A 27,371-nucleotide genomic window follows, 5' to 3' on the forward strand; every position below is an offset into this window, starting at 1 on the left:
CAAAAGTTTGGACAACTCCACATTAAAAATATTTTAATTGTTAACAAATTTATCATATCATAGATTCAATAAGCTCACAATAAAAACAGTTTATATGTCTGTGACTGTGTGTGAATTGCCAAATAAACCCTGGGGATGAAATGTACAGCATGGTGACTATAGTTAGCAATGCTATAACTAAGAGAGTAGATCTTAAAAGTTATCATCACATGAAAAATTTTGTACCTATGTATGGTATGGCAATGGATGTTAACTAGAATTATTATGGTGATCATTTATCAATGTATACAAATCAAAGCATTACATTGTACATCTGAAACTAATACAATGTTATATGTCAATTATATCTCAATAAAAATTAAAAATAAATAAAATGTCAACACATTCTCACCCCCCCAAAAAAATACCTTTATAGCAAACTTCTCGAAAAAGTGGTCCACACTGTTGCCACATTTTCATTCATTTCCCCTTCATTCTCCAACCATCCCAATACAGCTTCCCACAATCCATTTCATCAAAATGGCTCTGACACTCAAACTTTTCAAACCTGACCTCGTAATCTCTTCTGTCTCTCCCCTACTGCCACCAATACCCTATTCTTATGCCAGTGCTGCCTAGCTCAGTGAATGCCATGACCAGTCAGCAGCTCATGAAACAAACTCAGGGGTTATTCCAGATAATTCCCACTCTTTAACTTCCCACACCTATTCAATCAATAACCAAGGCCTTTGGCTTCTACTTTTTAAATAACTCTTAAATCTGCCCTATCTAGTTTGAATGCCACCAACTATAGTCTAAAACTACAATCACCTTTCATTTGAACAGCTGAAAGGGCCTCCTAAATCTGTTCGCTTATCCAGTTTTACCTCCCAGCATTGTCTATGCTTAAAACCACACTAGTTTTCTTAAGTTCCTTGAACATGACAAGTTCTTTCTTACTTGGCCTTTGAACATGCTATTCCTTTGACTGAAGATTCCTATTCATTCTTCATTTCTTAGTTTAAAAGTGACTTGCTCGAGTGTCATTTCCCTACTTCCTGATTAAGTTATATGTCTCCACCACTATTCCCACACAATTTTGTACAACTCTCTCATGGCACTTCTCATAGTAATAATTAATTAGAACATACTAATTTAGTGTCTTTTTCTTTTGCCAAACTTTAAATTCAATGAAACAAGAAACGTGTTCTTTTTTATGTCCAGCATTTATCACAGTGAGTGAAAATGTGCAGAACAAATGAATAATGCTAAAGAATTAGAATGTTATTCTTCTGTATGCTAAGTGACTCTTAAAGGTTAAATAAGCCAAAGAATAAAGAAATAATTGTAATGTATATAGTTACTCATTCATCTATGCTAAAGCATTTATTTAGGTGTTTACTTTTTAGCAGGCATTATGCTAAGAACTAGGTATATTAACTTGAATAAACACAATCCTTGCCCCCAACGAGCTCAATCATTAATGACAGATACAGACATGTAAACAAAAAGATACCATATTAAATGCAAAGGTAAATACAAGAGTGAATGTTTAACTTTATACAGGGAATGAAATTAAGAGAGCACTTACAGCCAGAGATTGCTATTTGCAAAGAGATTGCTATTTGAGTAGTGAGAGGAGTTTGCCATGCAGAAAAGGAGAAAAGACATTTTTATTTTCCAGAAGAGAACAAAAGGGTTGAAAATAAGCTTGGAATATTGAGAGAACACAGGAGTAAGAGGTATGAGAAAAACCAAACCATATAAAATATGACAATAGTTTCCTGATCAAGGCATCTTAGGGTTATTACAATTGGAATTAGCCTAGCTTTATAGTAACCTGTACTTAGTAATCAGCCTCAAAATTTCAACCATAAAGAAGCATAAAAGCTGATTATAGGAGGAAATTTAAGTAGTTGGAATTATTTTGGAAAATCATAACATAGTGGCTCTTGCCTCTCTGGGCATAGTTTCCTTATCCATAAGATTTCACTAGATGAGACAATTCCTAAATATATTCAGTTTTAACACTGTTTGATTTTATATTTTAGAGGTATTCAAGATAACCTACCTTCTGCAAATGTAACTGTCACAGTCTCTCTGAGAATATTCCCACTATCTGTAGTCCATTGAAGCTGAAATTGGAACATGTACTTCAATAAAAGTAATGAAGTATTTATATTGAAAAAATATTTTAAAATATCAATACAACTGTCATATTTTATTCAATGATAGTATAATTGTGCCTTATTTTATAATTACTCTCTTCACTTGTTCATATTCTCAAAGCACAGGTATACTTTATTATCCAAATACATTAACTTCCCCAGTTCAGACAGCAAAATTTAGACAGCAAGTGTAGATGGCAAGGACCATTGCTAACCATATCTGCTTTAGTTCCTGAATTTTGGATAGTGAATAATTGCCTGTATTATAGTTAGTAGTTCCTGGGTAGTTATAGTAATTTCATCAGAGTAGGCAAAATTCTCACAGAAATATTCATGGGAAAACTACAGCATAGCAGTATGAAATAAAATTTATATCCCTAAATGGCATATACAGCCAACATCATCACTTTGTGTATTCAAGTTTGTTCTATTTAAACCTACCCACCTGTTTAAGAAGGAAGGGGAGATATACACAGTATGTACTCAAAAGGTATCTGTTAAACAAATAACATATACTTTTTATAGAGATAAAATATGTTTATTTTTAAATGAAGATTACTATTATTATTATAGTCAGAGTTAGAAATTTGCTGATATTTCTTCTTGTAAGAGCAATTTAAAAATTTAGTCAAATCATCCTCTGAGAGTTCACAGTGTTTACATTTTAAGAAAAAGATACAATTCTGTCTTATATCACAGTTAATTACATGGCCTAATAGCACCCACCCCAAGTATGACAAACAGTAATAGAAGCTGAGAAATATTCTCTAGTAAAACAAGGAATTACAGCTGTAATCATACCGTTGCTGGAATAATCTCTGAGTTATATACATTATCTCCATTTCTTAAGGACTTTTGTACCTCATGGATGTGATTTTTTATATCATTTACAGTTGGAAAAAATGATAAATTATGTCTTTCAGGTACCTCATCAGGTTTAAACAATTCCCGTTCCACAAATTTTCTGTGGAGAATATAAAATAGAAAAACATAAACAATCTAGCAATATACTTTAGATCAAAGGAGAGAGATTTCCTTTAGCATAAACTTCTGTAAAGCATGTTTTACAGCTTTATAAAAAATTTGCATTTTATATATAGTAAGTCACAGAATTCATGTAGATTAAAGAAACGTAATATTTTTACTGGTTAAACACCTATATATCTTAGAGTGAGCTTTGACATTTTTATGAATTTAAAGGAATAACTTTTTAATTCTAGTTTTTTTCAACACTTGCTATGTCAGGTACTGTACTGAACACTTCACATCAAGTATCTCCTTTAACCCTTACTGTAATATTGTGTGGTAAGTACAATTTACTTTACAGCTAAGGGCACTGAGGGCTGCAGAATTTAGAGGAATGTGCTCAAAGTTATACATCTACCTAGTAATTAAGACAGCTAGGGCCTACACCCAGGTTATATGCGTAAACATCGTGTCATATTGCTTCCAAAAGGCATTAATTAATACCAAATGAAATATGATATGCTTGAATTTTATAAGTAGACAAAAGAGAAGATAGAAATAGAAGGCAGCACTACCAAATAATTATATTTTTAAAGTCCTAAATTATAAAGTTTTATATATATTTATATATGTCTTGTACATTATATTCAGGTAGACCACATTGCAGAGGTATATTATACCACTGTTCTTAAGATTCAGGGTTAATAAATAGTGGATGGCTTTACCAAATTTTGGCTCTGATCTAAAAAAGTTCCAGTGGATATAAATATAAAATGCTTAAGAAAGCTGTTAAATAAAAGCCATGTATTACTTAAGAAATAATCCTAGGAAATACTCATTATGTTGTCTAGATCAGACTACACAATAAACAGTAGGTTATTGTTAGCAACATCAGTTAAATGTCAGAAATCCTGGCAAAGAGTACAGGCTATAGAGTTAGACCTAGATTTTAGTTCTGCTTCTACCTCTTAAGTCAGTTTCTTAACTGCTCTGAGTCTCCATTTTTTCATCTCATCTCAGAATGAGGATAAATATATCAGCTTTATAGTCATAGGAATAATGAGATTGTGTATATAAAGTGCTCAGCACAATACCTGGTGCACACATATTAAGTGCTACACAATAATAATTATTATTATATCCTGAGTATCAATAAAATTGAACCAGAGTGCTACATATAGAATTTCATTAAACAAAGAACTATCCATATTCTTTTGTTGTAATACAATTTAATTTTATTTCAAATCACTTGAAATTAGTATCTTGGCCTAGGTTTTAGAATCTTTGGTTCTACAAAGGGTTTTTTTTCCATAAAGGTACTTATTATGTAATTCAATTTATGTATCATTTAGTCCATTTGCCATATCTGAATATGAAATGTCTCAAATGAGTAATGTGAATCACTATTCATGGCTTGCCAAGCAACTGTTAAAAAATTACCAGATCATAAAAAAGGCTATTTTAATAAATAAATAATCTATTTATGGTATATGATACATACTATGACAGCATCTTGGAAAATGTCTGTGATATTGAGTATATTATTTAAACCAACAAAAAAAATTGAAAAATATAAAAGTACAACTTGTTTCTACTGTACCTTAGCTGTTTCCTTACTGCGTATACTTGTTCTATCCCCTGCGATACTAATTCCTGAATTTTATGTGCTACTTGAGGATGTAGTCGTGAGGGTAATGCACAATTCTCATCTCTAACTGCAGTTTCCTCTTCTTCAGGAGAAGACATGGGAAAAAGGGAAGGTGACAAAGGGAGGCAGGGTGTCTCTAATTCATGATACTGATGAGCTTGCTGTGTAGGTAACTGTACATACCACCTAGCAAGAGAAAATATTTAAAATTATATTACTAGAAAAAGGCAAGAGTCATAGTTACTTGTGTTAACACTCATTAAGAGAAGGAATATTGTTTTAAGAAAAAATTATATATGATTATATCATATTAAATAGATATACACATTTAAAAAATAAATTAAATATAAGTGAAATAAAAATAAACATATAAATAAAATTAAAAATGTCCTCTGCCTAACTGTTCCAAGACTGGTTTATGCCCAATTAAATAAAAATATTTATAAGCCTTTACAGACTTTCACTATGGCCCTAAAGTTAAGGAGGGCACTGGATTTAAGTATATATGGAAATTGTATTTTAAATTTCATATTAAGTAAATTTTACCTCAAAATAGTGACTCTTTAAATCACTATCTTTTGAATTGTGTATTTTCCCATTCTTCTACCATATTGCCCCCAAATTACAACTTCTGTGACCTATAATCAATCCTTCCAACCAAGAAGTGGATATAATTCAGAGCCTATCAACATTGAACTAAAATAACTAACAATCAAATAGAACAATTAAAATAATATATTGTAATAAAAGTTATGTGAATGTGGCTTCCCACTCTCCTCTCTCTCAAACTATGTGGGAGAGTCTTCTCTGACAAGAGTTCAACATACTGACTCCAAAGCACTCTAGCTCCTGCTGCCTTAATGAACAAGAGAACCAACCAAAAGGTGACTATAGGTCTTTCATACAGTAGGCAGTGCAAAAAACAAATGCTAGGAGAATGAACTGGTATGGTAGGATGCTGTTTTAATTGATATTCTTGTGCCAAACACTTTAATGATTGGTACTGCATGAAATGAAGCCTACTTAAAAATTATACACAATGTTTTCCAAACTGAAGGATCTACTTACTAACTATTCATTTTTCATATATCTGAAAGTTTTTTTAAAGATCACACAAAAATTACCACACACTTAACCTCATTAGACAATTGTAAATTCTTCACTTAGACTGACACATAAAGGAAAGTAATGAAGAAACCAATATATCTTCTTACTTAAAACCTGAAGTATAAAGGTATAAAATAGAATTTTATGTGGGGCTTAGAATTCATTTCTGACCGACATAAGTAATCAAAGATTGGTTAAAAAAAATACACAGGTGACTACAAGTTGGGCTCCTAATAAGTATGTGAAACAAAGTACTAAATACATAATGAAATGTGTTGCTAAATATTTGTTATTTTGGGAAAAACTTGCATATGGAATACAGAATTCATTGCTCAGAATTCTCTATTAACATCTGGCTGATAAACTCAATGGCTTATACATGGCAAATCACTTTAATACCTAGGGAACTACTGGTGTGACACCTATCTTAAAAAACCATTTCTTAATAAATTAATTGAAAAGTATAATTTTTCTTGCAGAAAGAATTCCTGCAAATGTAGCTAATTAATTTGTAAAATAAAAGAACGATATAAATGTCATACCTAAGAACACCACCTGCATCTACCAAGTTCTTCTTTAGCATGTTAAAGGCTTTCTCCTGCTCCATTCGGATTATTTTCTTGTCAATTTTGGGGTCTGTAGGAACTCTATATTCAGGAAACTTCTGTACCTTTTTAATGTAAATCCTTTTTATAAGAAAAAGTATTTCATTATACTGTAATCTGAAGAAAATCTAACTTATCAATCAAAGTTTACTTCAAGCATTAAAGTTTAAAGAAAATTCAATTAATACAGAAAACATTCAGAGGATTATGTGAACAATATGTCTTACTCATAGCATATAATACTTAAATTAACAATAATCATGTCTTCAGTAAAAACACCTCATATTTATGGAGATTAACATTTCTTTGCTGGATTTGTCTGGTCTCCACTCTCTTGGAAACTAAAAACCTCATGCCTGATTACTTTAATAGCCTCCTTCAGTGCTTGTGGGCCTCCAGTCTCTTTATCTTAAATCCACTCAACCTATCAATGCCACAATAATTCTTTACATTTGTATTACTCTGTTGAAGAATGTATCTGCTCTTTAGTCAAGAACACAATTCTTGGCAGCACTCAAGGTATTCTACATCATTCTATCTTATTTACCTAATCTTAATTTCAGTTACCTCAAATATAAAACTGCTTTACCTATGAGGTTTATCATCTTAATGTTCCTCCTCTGACACTGAAAACACCATCATGCCATATCTTTATTTACAGAATTCTCCTAGCCTGATACCTTCCTTCTAATTCTCTACCTACTCAAATTCAATCTGAATTTTAGCATCCAGATTGTTGTATTTTCTTGCCTGTTAATGAGTTTCATGGATATATTCCTTCTCTGAAGATAGTGAGTTAATCTACACATATGACATTATATACTATATTATTATGTTCTCTAATAATTTTTTAAAAATTTTAAAGATAATATGTAAAGGTTAGATTTAGTTGATCTTATAGACATTTTATTTTAGGAGCACAGGTTTCCTGACCTACCCCAACAATATTTTAAGTTCTCCATGATCAAGTAAAATCTTATACTTCTTTTAGTCTCTCTCCTTCCCATGGCACCTAATGTACTTGCTGGGCACAGAGTGGATACTCAAAAAATACTTGTAGAAAGAGAAAAAAGTTATTTCTTCACATAAAGATTTTCTCCCATGTCATACCTAAAGTTTTATACTGCTTATATTTAAAAAGCAGTTGAACGTGTTGTTTCATGGTTCTAAATTTTGCCTAAAGTTAGCATTATCAAATAAACCATGAAAAACCTTCTGAGTGGCTTTAAAAATTTCTTGAGAATGCTAAAATTTGTGATATGAAATGTGCTGCTAAAATAAAATATCTCAAAGATCAACTAAATCTAACCTTTACATATTATCTTCAAAATTTTTATCTGGTAATTTAAAGCACTTTCAATGCCTGAAAAAAGAATATTAGAAAAGGACATTATAAGAATCTGTTATTGGTTCACATTTTACATTCTCATGCAGAGCAATGATTATTCTGTAGTCCTATCTAAAACTTACTATGCTAGTCTCATACACTGCTGGTAGTATCACTGGTAAAATCTCTCTAAAAACAACTCTGTAATACTTGTCAACACTTAAAAAGAAGATAACCTTTGCCCTAGCAATGTGATTCTAAGAAATTTATTCTACTGATATCCTTGTATGAGTACAAATAGGTATACAATATTATTGACTGCAGTTTTGCAGATAATAAGAATACCTTTCAGAGCCTTCATGTCCATCATTAGAGGACTAATTAAGTAAATGATAATCCACCCACAAATGGAATATTATATGCTATTAAAAAGGAATCATGAAACTAATGTTTTATTTCAATTATATCTCAATTTTAAAACACTGAAAAGAAGGAAACAATCCTTTTATATACTGATATGGAATGAAATTTTATATATTGGGAATGAAAAAAGACAGTATACAGTAATATATGTCATTTTATTCACACCAGTATAAACCATAACAACTGTTCAGTAAATAACCACAATAGATGTTCAGAATGGAAATAAGTATGTATTCACAGCAGGAAAAAGGATACACTACTATCCAACTTTAAGGAAAGGAAATATTAGTAAGCTTTATTGACATCTTCAACACTTACGAGGGCAAAGGAGAATACATAAATATACCTATAACAGAATATTTTTGGAAGGTTACTCAAGAAACTGGTAAGAGTTGCTGGCTTAAAGGGGACACTGGAGGCAGTGTAAAAGGAAAATATCTCATTGTATACTTTTTGGCACAGTTTAAACTTAATAAAAATGTGCATATTTACTGTTGAAAAATAAGTACTTAAAGAAAAAAAAAATAAAGCTTACCGGGCTGGGCAAGTGGCTTTGTAGAGCTGACAAGACCTGCTTTCCCGCTCACCGATTTTTTTTAACTGGAAACCTTTTCTCCTTGGCCCATACTGACACTCCATTACTACAGCTCTACTCCCTGTGGGTCGAAACCAACTATTGATATTAATTCAAGTATTCATCTGTACTGGATACTATATTAAAAATAACTTGGTGGTGGCAATGTCAAAATCTGTACTTTCAATTACACAACTTTAAGGAAAGAAAACATCAGGAAAGAAAAAATACATAAATTTAAAAGTTTATTGTAATACCAAATGTACCACATTATGGTAAGGATATGAGTAAACATCACATTTACTGAATGTCAGCTGATTATCAACATACATATAATTTTTAATAAAATTTACCACTAAGTAAAGGTTGGAAAATGTTGTATTGTTAATATATATTAGTGCATGTTAAAATTTAATTTCCTTTTGTAATTATTTATTTCCTTATTTCTATTTGGGCTGTTAAAATACAATAGTCCCACCTTATACACAGGGTATTTGTACCAAAACCTTCAGTGGATGCCTGAAACGACAGACAGTACTGAACCCTATACACAATATGTTTTTTCCTATAAATACATACCTATGATAAAAGTTTAATTTATAAATTAGGCACAGTAATTGATTAACAATGATAACCAATAATAAAATAGAATAGTTAAAACAATATATTGTAATAAAAGTTATGTGAATGTGGTCTCTCACTCTCTCTCGCAAAATGTCTTATACTGAACTCACCCTTCTTCTTGTGATTATGCGAGATAAAATACCTACATGATTAAATGAAGTGAGGTAAATGATGTAGGCACTGTGACGTAGCCTTAGGCTACTACTGACTCTCCGACATTATATCAGAAAGAGGAAGATCTGCTTGTGGCAGTGGTTAACTGTGGGGTTACTGAAACCATGGAAAGCAAAAGCGAAAGCTAAAGCGAAACCATGGATAAAGGGGAACTAATATAATGTGATATAACCAGCTCAAAGAAGGCCCCCAACAATCCCTGATTCCTAGTACTCATGTCTTTGTATGATTCGTTCCCCTTGAGCATAAGCTAGACTTATTAACTTCTAAAAAATATGGCAGAAAGTGACAGGATGTTATTTTTGATATTAGATTTATGAAAGACAGTGACTTTGAACCTGGGTACTCTATCCTCTTGCTTGGATTGCTCTCTCTGGGCGAAATCAGCTGTCATATGGTGAGGGAGCTCTGTGAAGAGTTACATGTGGCAAGAATAAGGCCTGTCAAAGCCACAGGAGTGAGCTTGGAAGCAGATCCTCCCCCATTCAAGCCCAAGATGACTGCTTAGTTGCAGTGTTGTGACAGAAACTGAGGGAGAACCACCTTGCTAAATGTTGGTTGATTCCTAACCCACAAAAACTGTGAGAAAATAAATGTTTGTTGTTTCCAGCCACCAAGTTTGGAATAATTTGTTACACAGCAATATATAACACAAATAATTAAATGAGAAAACTACACATTTAAGATTGTAAGTTGAATATCCTGTTCTATGTAGGGTACAGCAAATTTTTCAAATGTAAAACCCAAAACACTGATCATAAATAGAAATGCTGATAAAGCTGAGATTAAAATATACAACTTCTATTTAAAATACACAATAAAGGTAAAAGAAACAACTTTGAGAAACAGTATTTTATAACACATCTAAAAAAGAATTACTATGCAGAATATAAAGAAGCAAAATAATTTTTAACAATTTAAACAACCTAAAAGAAAAATGGGCAAAAGCTATAACCAGGCAATTCAGAAAGGAAAAGAAAAAGATATTAAATAAGCATATAAAAAGATGTTCAACTTTACTAGTAAACAGGAAAATGCAAATTAAAATAGTAAAATACTAACACTCTTCAGATTGGCAAAAAAAAATTTATTAACAATACTCTAACATAACTGAATCCATGGATCATTTTTAACATCACAAAAAGGTGCTGCATGCAGGTAGCAATAAGAAGTACACAGAATGCCTATGAAGTATGCTTGCAAAATACTTTCAGGAAGATTAAATCTTCACTTAAGCCTCTAGATCTAACATCTTATAGGAAATACAGGAGATAAAAGAACATGTTAATCTACATCACAGAGAGGAAACCAGCAAAATCCAGAATATGGCACACTTTACAGGGAAAACTACCTTGGGGAAAAGAGAAAGATAAATTTTTAGATGAAAAGAAATTTAGGAGACATATTACCAAATGTAATCTCTGAACTCTGGATGTAAATTTGAACAAACCTATAGAACAAGAATTACAAGGGTAGAAATTTAAACATTGGACATTTTATCACATTAAGAAATTACTGCGGATTTTTATTAAGATGGTGGCGTGAGTAAGGTGGTAGAAATCGCCTCCCAAAACCATACATATTTTGAAAATACAGTGAATACAACTATTCCTAAAAGAGTGACCGGAAGATACAATACATGAGTCAGGTTACATCTGCGAGAGCTGAACATCTCACAGAAAAGGGTAAGATACAAAGCTGTGACCTGGCAGGATGCAAGTACTCCCCACACCCCAGCTCACTGGAGGGAAGAAGAGAATCAGAGTGGGGAGGGAGTGGAAGCACAGAACTGCTAAATAACCAACCCTGGTGGTCTGCCCCAGGAGCACAGACACACATTGCATCATGCACTAAATATTGGAGGAACGGAAAAGCAAGGTCCGAGATTGAGACTATGAACAGGTTCCCAAAGCCTGCTGACCTGGGACAAAATAAAAGCGAGCGCTTTAAAAGTCTTAAAGGCACAAGGGTTTAACAGGTGGACAAAATTATCCTGGCACACTCAGCCCACCAGGCTGGGAACTTTAAGGAACTTCAGATGCCCTAACCACCTGGGTGGCAACGCAGCTCCGAACACCCTCCAGCGATAAGCAGCCTGCCATTCCTTCACGGCCGCTGGCACTACAAGCAAACCAGCTGAGCCACCATTTCTGCATAACAACCGGGAAAAGCCCCAACTACAGCAACCACACAGCTTAGCACAGAGGCTTTTCCATGTGCGCAGCTAACCGGCCCAGACCCAGAGGCTGCTCCCTGCAGGCAGTTGATTGGCACAGACAGTGAAGACTGATGCACAGTCCGGGAGGCAAAAAAGGGCTTTGTACTCACTGCAGACATGCGCTGCTCGCCAACAACACCTGCCAGTATCCTAGGCATTTCCAAGGGCTGTCCCGCAATGGAAGCTGAGGGGATTAACAGAGAGGCTGCTCTGTGCATGCGGCTGACCGGCACAAACAGCGGAGATAGGCGTGGAGTCTGGGAAGCACCAAGGAGCTCTATTCTCACAGCACAACACACAACACTGGGCTATGACACACACAGCACCCTAGGCCAACATGAGGGATGCCCCGCAAATGGCAGCACAGGGAAATAACCCACAGGCTGCTCTCTGAGTGCAACTGACTGGCACAGAGAGCGGAAACCGGCTCAGAGACCAGAAGGCACAAAGGGGCTTTGCTTTTGCAGCAGAACACACACTGCTGGCCTGTGACTCCCACGATAGCCTTAGGCCATGGCAAAGGACGCCCCACCCACAGCAGCTTAGGGGATTAACCCAGAAGTTGTGTCCTCTGTGTGGTTAACCAGCACAGAGAGCGGAAATAGGCAAAACAACTGGCAAGCAGGAAGGGACTTTGTTCTCCCAGCTGACACACACGCCACTCGCTAGTGACCACTCACATTGACATGAAAAGGCAGAAGAACCTTGTTCAGTCCAAAATGTCTCAAACCAGAGAGAGGGATTGCTGAGACTGAAATTACCAAACTTCCTGAAAAAGAATTTAAAATAAAAGTCATAAGCATGCTGATGGAGCTCCAGAGAAATATTCAAGAGCTAAGGGATGAATTCAGGAAGGAGATAATAGAAATGAAATAAACAACAGGATTTAAGAGCAGACTGGATGAGGTGGAAGAGACTATAAATGGAATAGAAATCTGACAACAGGAATGTAGAGAATTAGAGGTAGAGAGGGATAAAAGGATGTCTAGGAATGAAAGAATATTAAGAGAACTGTGTGACCAATCCAAATGGAAAAGTATTTGGATTATAGGGGTACCAGAGAAAGAAGAGAGAGAAAAAGGGATAGAAAGTGTCTTTGAAGAAATAATTGCTAAAAATGTCCCCAATTTGGGGAAGGAAATAGTCTCTCAGACCATGGAAGTCCACAGATCTCCCAGCACAAGGGATGCAAGGAGGACAACACCAAGACATATAATAATTAAAATGGAAAAGATCAAGGACAATGACACAGTATTAAAAGCAGACAGAGAGAGAAAAAAGATCACCTACAAAGGAAAACCCATCAGGCTATCATCAGACTTCTCAGCAGAAATCTTACAGGTCAGAGGGAACGGCATGATATATTCAATGCAATGAAGCAGAAGGTCCTCGAACCAAGAATACTGTATCCAGTAAGATTTTCATTTACATTTGAAGGAGGGACTAAACAATTCCCAGATAAGCAAAAGTTGAGGCAATTTAGCTCCCACAAACTGTCTCTACAGTGTATTCTGGGGTGACTGCTCTAGATGGAAGTATGCCTAAGGCTAAGTAGCTGTCACCAGGGAAAATAAAACCACAGCAAAGAAAGTAGACCAACCAAATACTAACTGAAGGCAAAATAAAATCAGCTATTCACAAAATCAGTCAAGGGAAACACAAAGAGTACAGGATAAAACACCTAATATATAAAGAGTGGAGGAGAGAGAAAGGAAGGGAGAGAAATAAAGAATCATCACACTGTACTTGTAACAGCATAATAAGTGAGTTAAGTTAGATGGTTAGATAGTAAAGAAGCTGCCCTTGAACGTTTGGTAACCACAAATCTAAAGCCTGAAATGACAGTAAGTACATATCTTTTAATAATCAATCTAAATGTAAATGGACTGAATGCAACAATCAAAAGACACAGAGTAATAGAATGGATAAAAAAACAAGACTGAGGCAAGTGAGGCGGAGCCAAGATGGCGGTGTCACTAGAGCAGCAGAAATCTCCTCCCAAAACCAGATATATTTTTGAAAATTCAACAAATACAACTATACCTAAAAGAGAGACCAGAAGACACAGGTCAACAGCCAGGCTACATCTACATCAGCGAGATCCCAGTGCCTCGCGAAGGGGGTAAGATACAAGCCGCAGCCCAGCAGGACCTGAAAGCCCCCCACACCAGCTCCCCACAGGAAGAAAGGAGTCAGAGCAGGGAGGGAGAGGGAGCCCAGGACTGCTAAATACACAGCCCTAGCCATCCACACCTGAGCACAGACACACAGTGCATGGAGTACTGGATAGCAGGGAAACGGGACACTAAGACTTGTGAGCGTGTCCCCGCAACCAGTGCCCCTTGGACAAAGAAAAGAGAGTGCTTTTTGAAAGACTTAAAAGGGGCAGGGAACCCACAGCTGGACAGAAATGTCCCGGGACACTTAGCCCAGCAGCTGGGAATCCCGGGGAACTCCGGGCACACTAACCCCCTGGGCAGCAGCACAGTTCAGAGGCCCCTCATGGAGATAAACAGCCTCCTGCCTGTTTACCCTCCTACGCTGCTCCGCCATAGTGGAGCGGCAGCCTGAGTCAGCAGGGCAGAGATTCTTTCACAGCCACCAGGCAAGAATTAGTAAACCCATCTGCGTGCAACTGCCCAGCACAAACCACTAGGAGTCGCTGTTCTCCCAGGAGAGGAAGGCCACAAACCAACAAGAAGGGACGTTCTCCCAGCAAACACATGCACCAGCTTCTCGCTACTACGTCTATTGCCATGAAAAGGCAGAAGAATTTGATATAGAGACCAGACTAACCCAGACATCCTCCCCTGAGAAGGAATCTGGGGAGATATACCTAACCAATTTCTCTGAAAAGGAATTCAAAATAAAGGTCATAACCATGCTGATGGAGCTGCAGAGAAATACACAAGAGCTAAGGGATGACGTCCGGAAGGAGATTACAGAAATGAAACAATCTCTGGAAGGATTTATAAGCAGAATGGATAAGATGCAAGAGGTCATTGATGGAATAGAAACCAAACAACAGGAACGCATAGAAGCTGACGCAGAGAGAGATAAAAGGATCTCCAGGAATGAAACAATATTAATAGAACTGTGTGATCAATCCAAATGGAACAATATTCACATTATAGGGGTACTAGAAGAAGAAGAGAGAGAAAAAGGGAAAGAAAGTGTACTTGAAGAAATAATTGCAAAAACCTTCCCCAAACTGGGGGAGGAAATAATCGTTCAGACGACGGAAGTACACAGAACTTTCAACACAAGGTACTCAAGGATGACAACACCAAGACACATAATAATTAAAATAGCAAAGACCAAGGACAAGGAGAGAGTTTTAAAGGCAGCCAGAGAGAGGAAAAAGGTCACCTACAAAGGAAAACCCATCAGGTTATCATCAGATTTCTCAACAGAAACCTTATAGGCCGGAAGAAAATGGCATGACATATTTAATGCAATGAAACAGAAGGGCCTTGAACCAAGAATACTGTATCCAGCACGATTATCATTTAAATATGAAGGAAGGATTAAACAATTTTCAGACAAGCAAAAGTTGAGGGCATTTGCCTCCCACAAACTACCTCTACAGGGTATTTTAAAGGGATTGCTCTAGATGGGAGCACTCCTAAGGCTAGGCAGATGTCACTAGAGGAAATAAAATCACAGGGAAGAAAGCAGACCAACCAAATACTAAATAAAGGCAAAAAATTAAATCAACTACCCACAAAAGAAGTTCAAGGAAACACAAAAGAGCACAAAATAATACACCCAACATATAAAGAAAGGAGGAGGAGGAATAAGAAGGGAGATAAAGAATCACCAGACCGTGACTATAATAGCTCAATAAGCGAGTTAAGTTAGGCAGTAAGATACTAAAGAAGCAAACCTTGAATGTTTGGTAACCACAAATCTAAAGCCTGCAATGGCAATCAGCACATATCTTTCAATAATTACCCTAAATGTAAATGGACTGAATGCACCAATAAAAAGACACAGAGTAATAGAATGGACAGAAAAGGAATACCCATCTATATCCTGCTTACAAGAGACCCACCTCAAACCCAAAGACATGCACAGATTCAAAGTCAAGAGATAGAAAAAAGATATTCCATGCAAACAACAGGTAGAAAAAAGCAGGTGTTGCAGTACTAGTATCAGACAAAATAGACTTCAAAATAAAGAAAGTAACAAGACATAAAAAAGGACATTACATAATGATAAAGGGCTCAGTCCAACAAGATGATATAACCATTATAAATATATACGCACCCAACACAGGAGCACCAGCACACGTGAAACAAATACTAACAGAACTAAAGGAGGAAATAGAATGCAATGCATTCATTTTAGGACACTTCAACACACCATTCACTCCAAAGGACAGATACACCAGAGAGAAAATAAGTAAAGACACAGAGGCACTGAACAACACACTTGAACAGATGGACCTAATAGACATCTATAGAACTCTACATCCAAAAGCAACAGGATACACATTCTTCTCAAGTGTACATGGAACATTCTCCAGAATAGACCACATACTAGGCTACAAAAAGAGTCTCAGGAAATTCAAAAAGATTGAAATCCTAACAACCACCTTTTCAGACCACAAAGGTATAAAACTAGAAATTGTACAAAGAAGGCAAAAAGACTCACAAAGACATGGAGGCTTGACAACATGCTCCTAAATAATCAATGGATCAAGGACCAAATTAAAATGGAGATCCAGCAATATATGGAAACAAATGACAACAACAACACAAAGCCCCAACTTCTCTGGGATGCAGCAAAAGCAGTCTTAAGAGGAAAGTATATAGCAATCCAGGCATACTCAAAGAAGGAAGAACAATCCCAAATGAATAGTCTAATATTACAATTATCGAAATAGGAAAAAGAAGAACAAATGAGGCCTAAAATCAGCAGAAGAAGGGACATAATAAAGATCAGAGAAGAAATAAATAAAATTGAGAAGAATAAAACAATAGAAAAAATCAATGAAAGAAAGAGGTGGGTATTTGAGAAAATAAACAAAATAGATAAGCCTATAGCTAGACTTTTACCTCTAGCCAACATTACCCTAATATCAAAACCAGGCAAAGACCCCACCAAAAAAGAACATTACAGACCAATATCACTGATGAATGTAGATGCAAAAATATTAGCAAACAGAATTCAAAAATACACCAAAAGGATCATACACCATTACCAAGTGGGATTCATCTCAGGGATGCAAGGATGATACAATATTCAAAAATCCATCAACATAATCCACTACATAAATAAAAAGACAAAAACCACATGATTATCTCCATAGATGCTGAAAAAGCATTAGACCAAATTCAACATCCATTCATCATAAAAACTCTCAGCAAAATGGGTATACACGGCAAGTAACTCAACATAATAAAGGCCATATATGATAAGCACACAGCCAACATCATACTGAAAAGCAAGAAGCTGAAAGGTTTTCCTCTGAGATCAGGAACAAGACAGGGATACTATCCCCACTGTTATTCAACATAGTACTGGAGGTCCTAGCCATAGCAATAAGACAGAACAAAGAAATACAACAAACCAGTTTGGTAAAGAAGTTAAACTGTGACTATTTGATGCTGACATGATACTGTACATAAAAAACCCAAAGACCCAACTGTAAAACTACTAGGACTGCTACCAGAATACAGCAAAGTTGTAGGATATAAAATTAACACACAGAAATCTGTGGCTTTCCTATACACTAACAATGAACTAATAGAAAGAGAAATCAAGAAAACAATTTCATTCACAATTGCATCAAAAAGAAAAAAATACCTAGGAATAAACCTAACCAAGGAAGTGAAAGACCTATACCCTGAAAACTATGAGACACTCTTAAGAGAAATTAAAGAGGACACTAACAAATGGAAACTCATCCCATGCTCTTGGCTAGGAAGAATTAATATCATCAAAATGGCCATCCTGCCCAAAGCAATATACAGATTTGATGCAATCCCTATCAAATTACCAACAACATTCTTCAACGAACTGGAACAAATACTTCAAAAATTCATATGGAAACACCAAAGACCCTGAATAGCCAAAGCAATTCTGAGAAGGAAGAATAAAGTGTGGGGGGGGCCTCGCTCCCCAACTTCAAGCTCTACTACAAAGCCACAGTAATCAAGACAATTTGGTACTGGCACAAGAACAGACCCACAGACCAGTGGAACAGAATAGAGACTCCAGACATGAACCCAAACATACATGGTCAATTAATATATGATAAAAGGAGCCATGGACATACAATGGGGAAATGACAGTCTCTTCAACAGATGGTGCTGGCAAACTGGAAAGGTACATGTAGGAGAATGAAACTGGATCACTGTCTAACCCCATCCACAAAAGTAAATTCGAAATGGATAAAAGACCTGAATGTAAGTCATGAAACCATAAAACTCCTAGAAAAAAACATAGGCAAAACTCTCTTGGACATAAACACGAGCAACTTCTTCATGAACATACCTCCCCAGACAAGGGAAACAAAAGCAAAAATGAGCAAGTGGGACTATATCAAGCTGAAAAGGTTCTATACAACAAAGGATACCACCAATAGAACAAAAAGGAACCCTACAGTATGGGAGAATATATTCATAAATGACAGATCCGATAAAGGGTTGACATCCAAAATACATAAAGAGCTCATGCATCTCAACAAACAAAAAGCAAATAATCCAATTAAAAAATTTGCAATGGAGCTGAATAGACAGTTCTCCAAAGAAGAAATTCAGATGGCCAACAGACACATGAAAAGATGCTCCACATCGCTAGTCATCAGAGAAATGCAAATTAAAACCACAATGAGATATCACCTCACACCAGTAAGCATCACCACCATCCAAAAGACAAACAACAACACATGTTGGCAAGGTTGTGGAGAAAGGGGAACCTCCCTACACTGCTGGTGGAAATGTAAATTAGTTCAACCATTATGGAAAGCAGTATGGAGGTTCCTCAAAAAGCTCAAAATAGAAATACCATTTGACCCAGGAATCCCACTTCTAGGAATTTACCCTAAGAATGCAGCAGCCCAGTTTGAAAAAGACAGATGCACCCCTATGTTTATCGCAGCACTATTTACAATAGCCAAGAAATGGAAGCAACCTAAGTGTCCATCAGTAGATGAATGGATAAAGAAGATGGGGTACATATACACAATGGAATATTATTCAGCAATAAGAAGAAAACAAATCCTACCATTTGCAACAACATGGATGAAGCTAGAGGGTATTATGCTCAGTGAAATAAGTCAGGCAGAGAAAGATAAGTATCAAATGGTTTCACTCATATGTGGAGTATAAGAATAAAGAAAAACTGAAGGAACAAAACAGCAGCAGAATCAGAGAACCCAAGAATGGACTAATAGTTACCAAAGGGAAAGGGACTGGGGAGGATGGGTGGGAAGGGAGGGTTAAGGGTGGAGAAAAAGAAAGGGGGTATTATGATTAGCATGCATAATTAGCATGTAGTGGGGGGGCATGGGGAGGACTGTGCAACACAGTGAAGACAAGTAGTGATTCTTTAGCATCTAGCTATGCTGGACTGTAATGGGGTGTGGGTGGGGACTTGGTGAAGGTGGGAGCCTAGTAAACATAATGTTCTTCATGTAATTGTAGATTAATGATAACAAAATTTAAAAAAAAACAAGACCCATCTATATGCTGCCTACAAGAGATTCACTTCAAATCCAAAGACATACACAGACTAAAAGTGATGGGATGGGAAAAGATATTCCATGCAAAACATAGGGAGAAAAAAGCAGGTGTTGTAGTACTTGCATCAGAAAACATAGACTTCAAAATAAAGAAAGTCACAAGAGAAAAAGAAGGACATTACATAATGAAAACACAGTTAGTTCAACAAGAGGATATCATCGTTATAATAAATATATATGCAACCAACACAGGAGCACTTATATATGTGAAACAAATACTAACAGAATTAAAGGACGAAACAGAATGCAATGCATTCATTTTAGGACACTTCAATGTAACACTCACTTCAAAGGACAGGTCAACCAGACAGAAAATATAAGGACACAGAGGCACTGAACAACACTCTAGAACAGATGGAACTAACAGACATATACAGAACTCTACACCCAAAAGCAGCAGGACACCCAGTCTTCTCAAGTGGACATGGAACATTTTCCAGAATAGACCACATGCTAGGCCACAAAAAGAGCCTCACTAAATTAAAAGAGATTGAAATTAAACCAACCAACTTGTCAGATCATAAAGGTATAAAACTAGAAATAAATTGTAAAAAGAACACAAAAAGGCTCACAAACACACAGAGGTTTAACAACATGCTCCTACATAATCAATGCATCAATGAGCAAATTAAAACACAGATCAAGCAATATATGGAGACAAATGAAAACAACAGCACAATGTCCCAACTTCTGTGGGACACAGTGAAGGCAGTTCTAAGAGGAAAGTATATACAAATCCATGCTTTTTTAAAGAAGGAAGAACAATCCCAAATGAATACTCTAAAGTCACAATTATTGAAACTGGAAAAAGATGAACAAATGAGAACCAAAGTCAGCAGAAGGAGGGATGTAGCAAAGATCAGAGCAGAAATAAATAAAATTGAGAATAATAAAACAATAGAAAAAATCATTGAAACCAAGAGCTGTTTCTTTGAGAAAATAAACAAAATAGATAAATCCCTAGCCAGACTTATTAAGAGAAAAAGAGAGTCTACACACATAAACATAATCAGAAATGAGAAAGGAAAAATCACGACGGACACCACAGAAATACAAAGAATTATTAGAGAATACTATGAAAATCTATATGCTAACAAGCTGGATAACCTAGAAGATGTGGACAACTTCCTAGAAAAAGACAACCTTCCAAGACTGATCCAGGAAGAAACAGAAAATCTAAAAAGACAAATTAACAGCAATGAAATTGAATCATTAACCAAAAACTAACAAAGAACAAAACTCCCCGCCCAGATGGATTCACCACAGAATTTTAAAAGACAGTTAGGGAAGACATAATACCCATTCTCCTTAAAGCTTTCCAAAAAATAGAAGAGGAGGGAATACTTTCAAACTCATTCTCTGAAGCCAGCATCACTCTAATACCAAAACCAGGCAAAGACACCACAAAAAAAGGAAATTACAGACCAATATCCCTGATGAACATAGATGCAAAATCACTCAACAAAAACATTAGCAAACCAAATTCAAAAATACATCAGGATGATCATACATCATGATCAAGTGGGATTCATCCCAGGGATGCAAGGATGGTACAACATTCAAAAATCCATCAACAAAAAGGAGAAAAACACATGGTCATTTCCATAGACTCTGAAAAAGTATTTGACAAAATTTGACATTCATTCATGATAAAAACTCTCAACAAAATGTGAATAGAGGGCAAGTACCTCAACATAATAAAGGCCATATATGACAAACCCACAGCAAGCATCATACTTAACAGCGAGAAGCTGAAAGCTTTTCACCTAAGATTGGGAACAAGACAGGGATGCCCACTCTCCCCGCTGTTATTCAACATAGTACTGGAGGTCCTAGCCACGGCAATCAGACAACACAAAGAAATAAAAGGCATCCAAATAGGTAAGGAAGAAGTCAACTGCCACTGTTTACAGATGACATGATATTGTCTGTAACAAACCCTAAAGAATCCACTCCAAAACTACTAGAACTAATATCTGAATTTGGCAAAGTTGCAGGGTACAGAATTAATACACAGAAATCTGTTGCATTCATATACACTAATGATGAAGTACCAGAAAGAGAAATGAGGAAAACAATTCTATTCACAATTGCATCAAAAAGAATAAAATACCTGGGAATAAACCTAACCATGGAAGTGAAAGACCTATACCCTGAAAACTACAAGACACTCTTAAGAGAAATTAAAGAGGACACTAAAAATGGAAATTCACCCCATGCTCTTGGCTAGTAAGAATTAATATTGTCAAAATGGCCATCTTGCCTAAAATATCTACAGATTCAGTGCAATCCCTATCAAAATACCGAGAGCATTCTTCAACGACCTGGAACAAATAGTTCTAAAATTCATATGGAACTACAAAAGACCCCGAATAGCCAAAGCAATTCTGAGAAGGAAGAATAAAGCAGGGGGCATCTCCAATCCCAACTCCAAGCTGTACTACAAAGCCACAGTAATCAAGACAATTTGGTACTAGTAGAAGAACAGACCCACAGACCACTGGAACAGACTAGAGTGTCCAGATATTAACCAAACCATATATGGTCAATTAATATACAATAAAGGAGCCATGGATATACAATGGGGAAATGACAGCCTCTTCAGCAGCAGGTTTTCTCAAAACTGGACAGCTTCATATAAGAGAATGAAACTGGATTACTGTCTAACTCCATACACAAAAGTAAACTCGAAATGGATCAAAGACCTGAATGTAAGTCATGAAACCATAAAACTCATAGAAGAAAACATAGTCAAAACACTCTTGAATATAAACAGGAACAACTTCTTCATGAACATATCTGCACAGGCAAGGGAAACAAAAGCAAAAATGGACAAGTGGGACTATATCAAACTAAAAAGCTTCTATACAGCAAAGGAAACCATCAGTAGAACAAAATGGTATGGGAGAATATATTCATAAATGACATATCTGTTAAGGGGTTGATATCCAAAATACACAAAGAGCTCATGCAGCTCAACAAACAAAAGGCAAATAATCCAAAATAAAAAATGGGCACCAGATCTGAACAGACACTTCTCCAAAGAAGAAATTCAGATGGCCAACAAGCACATGAAAAGATGCTCCACATCACTAATCATCAGAGAAATGCAAACTAAAACCACATTGAGATATCACCTCACACCAGTTACGATGGCCACCATCAAAAGACAAACAACAACAAATGTTGGTGAGGATGTGGAGAAAGGGGAACCCTCCTACACTGCTGGTGGGAATGTAAATTAGTTCATCCACTGTCGAAAGCAGTATCGACGTTCCTCAAAAAACTAAAACTACAAATACCATTTGACCCTGGAATTCCAGTCCTAGGAATTTACCCTAAGAATGCAGTAGCCCAGTTTGAAAAAGACATATGTACCCCTATGTTTATTGCAGCACTATTTATAATAGCCAAGAAATGGAAGCAACCTAAGTATCCATCAGTAGATGAATGGATAAAGAAGATGTGGTAAATATACACAATGGATATTATTCAGCCATAAGAAGAAAACAAATCCTACCATTTGCAACAACATGGAGGGAGCTAGAGGGTATTATGCTCAGTGAAATAAGCCAGGCGGAGAAAGACAAGTATCAAATGATTTCACTCATCTGTGGAGTGTAAGAACAAAGAAAAAACTAAAGGAGCAAAACCGCAGAAGACTCACTGATCCCAAGAATGGACTAACAGTTACCAAAGGGAAAGGGACTAGGGAGCAGGGGTGGGAAGGGAGGGATAAGGGGGTGGGAAAAAAAGAAAGGGGGTATTATGAGTAGCATGTATAATGTGGGGGGGCATGGGGAGGGCTGTACAACACAGAGAAGACAAGTAGTGATTCTACAACATCTTACTACACTGATGGACAGTGACTGTAATGGGGTATGTGGGGGGAACTTGGTAATGGGGTTAGTCTAGTAAACATAATGTTCCTCATGTAACTGTAGATTAATGATACCAAAAAAAGAAAGAAAATTACCGTTAATTCTTTCAAAGTGTGATAATGGGTTTTTCACTATATATACGTGTGTGTGGTATACAGAGTCCTTATCTTTTAGAGATATATGCTTTAGTTCATATTATATATTGGGTAATTATATACAAAATGGTAAGATGAAATAATATTTGCTATAAAATCATCTTGGGAGCAGGGAATGAAGAAGTAGGTAGGGATATAAATTAACCAAGATTGACCATATGCTGATAGTTATTAATGATGGATGATTATACATGGAGTCATAGCATTTCATATATCAATACCTCCTCCTTGATATACACATGAAAATTTCCATAATATAAAGTTTTTCAGAAATCTGACAATACTAAGTCATAGAGTGTATGTGGGAAAAGGAAATTTTCATATACTGTTGAAAGAAGTAAAAATTGATACAGTTCATCAGTCCTTCATCTATTATTCTGAAATACAAAAAGCTTAGAAAGCAACATTTTTGGGAACTCATTTGGCTCCAAAACCTGACCTGAACTTTATGATGCTATTTATTGTGTCTATATATTCCTCTTAGTGTGACCATAAAATATTACTGTGTATGATTATGTGATATTGTCTATGGAATACTTGCTAGGAGTATTTCATAATAGTACCATATTATATTCTAAAAATTCATAACTCTAAAATGCATCTCAACAAAAAAATTTTAGACTATTTTGGATCTGTACAACATCCACTTCAGAGAGCAATTTGAGATAATCTTGTAAAGATGAAATGGGCATACTTTACAACTCAGCAATCCTATTTTAATGCAAACACTATTAACTATACTTTAATGCATACAGTATTATTTACATGTTTTCAACAGAAAACATATATTGTGAATAGTTTGACTATGGCATTCTTTGCAATACAGAAGTTGGAAACAACCTAAATGATTATTAGTATAAAAATATTTGTGGTTTGGTCATATGCAGGAATTGTTATATAAGAGTTAAGTTACATTAACTAGGATCTATTAGTATCAATATGGATAGACTAAAAGCAAGGGTGATAAAATTTACATAACAATGTATACTGTTTACTATTTACATATATTTTAAAATATTCAAAACAATGAAATATATTATGACCAATTATGTATGGTAAAGTATAAAAATGTAGAATGGAAAGATATATACACCAAATTCATATTGTGGCTACCTGAAGAGAGTTTAGAAGGGGATTCAAACTGTGGGGGGAGGTGAATGTTGCATTTCTTTTATAGAACACTGATGAAACCTGAACAAAAGGGATTAAATTTATCTCATCTTTATCTAAGTCCTTCACCTTCAGAAGTCCAGGATGAGGCTACAACTCTTCCAGCTGAATTACTACCCACATAATCCTAAAATAAATAATTTATTTTTAGGTTCTGTGGGGTCTAAGTAGTCCTAGGTTAAGTCTCTGGGAATTGTTTGAAATTCTATCACTTTAGGAAGTACTAGCCCAGTGTTTGAGAATACTGTATGTAACATCCCTGTACTGGAGAACCCAAATATTAGAATAAATCCAGATTGTATAAAAACTTTATACATTAACTAACTCCTGACTTACAAGCTACATAAAATTGACACAAATTCCTGCAACAAGCCAAATCAAGACAGAATTAGAGACTATCTGGATTAGATAGGGAAAAAACCCAACAGACAGACATATTTAAAATAATGAAATTGCTATATTAATTTTTATTAAATAGGTATATCTGGAATTTCAAGATTTTTAGTTTCTATTTATCAGCATATTTAAAAGAAGCATTATTTATTTACTCTAATATATGAAAAGACATTTTTATAACAAAATAATTGGTTATATTTACTGTGAGCTTTCTTTGTAGTTGAATATGCATTTTCATCTAGTACACATTCAGTTGTCACTACCAAAATTAAAATGTATCACTTTAGGAAAACTACATTTCCCAATGGTTCATGGCTGCTGCCTAGAGTTTTAAAATAATTCTTTTAAAAAGTACCTGCATTGACAAATGGGATTCCATCATATGGGACATACTGGGATTTCCACATCAAACGTGTTGCTGGCTTGGCCGGGCTTGGAGATTGGCGGGTTCCCCAAACACTCTGTGTCTGCTGCTTGTGAAATGTTAAGATACTTTCTAATTCAGTCTCACTTACACAGTAGCCACGGTATGAATCTCCAATTTTCTGTATGTAATAGAAATTAAATAACAAAATTATTAGCAAATATGTTTCATTGTACAAAAAAATAATGAGGTAGCTGTCCAAAATGAAAAGACTCACCAGCTTTCAAAAGAGAGTGTCATTTCTCCCTTCAGACCAGTGTACAACAACAGTGGGTCTAATCTGATCAACCAGCATCATTAAATAGATATTCTCCAGGTGTATGTTAGAAAATATAATGACAAACTCACAGCTTCACAATCTTTATCAAAATTTTGTTCAAGAAAAATAGTATTTAGGAAGGATACCATTCTTCTAGATATTTAAAAGTCTACCGTAGATCCAAACAGATCAGTATAAAACTAACCACAAAGCACTTATTCTCTGCGGGGCTTCTTTTACTTAAACTGATTTTTATATACCATTAATCCATTTGAAAACCGATAAAAACTGTGATAGTATCTGTTATAAAAATCATGTCAAAGAATTTGCTCATTATATCAAGATTCTTTTTATGAAGATCCTTCTCAGAGAAAAATTCCTGTTTGGCCTTAATACCAAAAACTGTTAATGGTTTTCTTTTATCTTATGGAAATTTGCACAGTCACTTTTATCAAATGGACATAGAATTTAGTAACTAACTAGGTTCCCCCTTTTGAAATGTAGATGATTTGATTACAGATAAGAGTGTGTATGTGTACACACATGTATATATATGTACACTGTACACACATATCCACATTAAACTTCATTAAGATATACATTTCTTTCATTTTATAGTTCCATTCTTGTTTTCCTTTATTCTATAGCTTCCACTTTTAATTTCCACCTTGCTAATGGATTTTATGTATTTTTGTAAAGTCTTAAATTCTACCTTAAACAAGGCAAGGTATAAGTAAACCATGTAAATAAATTGTTATTTTTTACCCACAACCATATGAGTATCCCTCAACTACAGGAGAAACTTTTTTACACCAATAGAGAAAATTTGTTAACTGTGATCTCTTATATTGAAATACATACAGATCTAGAATCGATTTCATGTATGTTTCCCCCTAGAGGGAATAAGAGCAGACCTGTAGGACTAGGGATCTTGTTGTTCCTCACTAGACTAAGTATTTCACCTTGTAAAAATACATTTAATAAAAGGAAGGTATCAAAATACTAATGTGGTTGTACTTTGGCCATAACAGAAAGAGATAATCTGATACCAATAATACATTATCTACAATTTCCTCTAACAGTAATGAAATTGCCCATGCTTACAAATTTTCTTCTAGCTTAGATATTTCTTCATCAAAACCTCCATTACAAAAAGAAGTAGGAATAAAGTCTAGCTATAACTGTTTTTCTATATAAAATGAATACAGCACATAAGTCAATGGAAGGAAAAATTCAGAATTAGTACAGTCAGGCCTGTATCAGGAGATAAATGTTTAATACAGTATTGAAATTCATCCAACAATACACTTTAGTTAAATCTAAAAAACACTTATAGAAAAACATAATTAAATGGAAATTCGACAGTAAAAAGGATTACTAACCAATATTTGGAAGCAAAATGCAGAAAATATTTCTTCAGCCGCTAGCCAAAAATGTTTTTCTCTATTGATATAACTTGAAAGGAAGAAAGAATCCTTCACTGGTAAAAGTTATTCAGTCTGTTGGACAGTTTTAACTAGTTT

At 35.3% G+C, this 27,371-nt stretch overlaps 1 protein-coding gene across 8 annotated transcripts in view; it reads right to left on the reverse strand.

Moving 5' to 3' along the window:
- The window catches only part of CARF (calcium responsive transcription factor), a 126,195-nt gene that overhangs the window by 75,729 nt on the left and 23,095 nt on the right, over nucleotides 1-27,371 (reverse strand). For all 8 annotated transcript variants that reach the window (XM_073218325.1, XM_037009211.2, XM_073218322.1 and 5 more), the window contains 6 exons: nucleotides 25,521-25,710; nucleotides 8,759-8,879; nucleotides 6,411-6,554; nucleotides 4,714-4,947; nucleotides 2,949-3,111; nucleotides 2,051-2,114 (listed from right to left, as the gene is read on the reverse strand). In XM_073218325.1, coding sequence (XP_073074426.1) covers nucleotides 2,051-2,114; nucleotides 2,949-3,111; nucleotides 4,714-4,947; nucleotides 6,411-6,554; nucleotides 8,759-8,879; nucleotides 25,521-25,710 — 916 coding nt within the window. The remainder of the gene's footprint in view (nucleotides 1-2,050; nucleotides 2,115-2,948; nucleotides 3,112-4,713; nucleotides 4,948-6,410; nucleotides 6,555-8,758; nucleotides 8,880-25,520; nucleotides 25,711-27,371) is intronic.

The sequence above is a fragment of the Manis javanica genome, chromosome 12 (assembly GCF_040802235.1).
Source record: "Manis javanica isolate MJ-LG chromosome 12, MJ_LKY, whole genome shotgun sequence".
Lineage (NCBI taxonomy): Eukaryota > Metazoa > Chordata > Mammalia > Pholidota > Manidae > Manis > Manis javanica.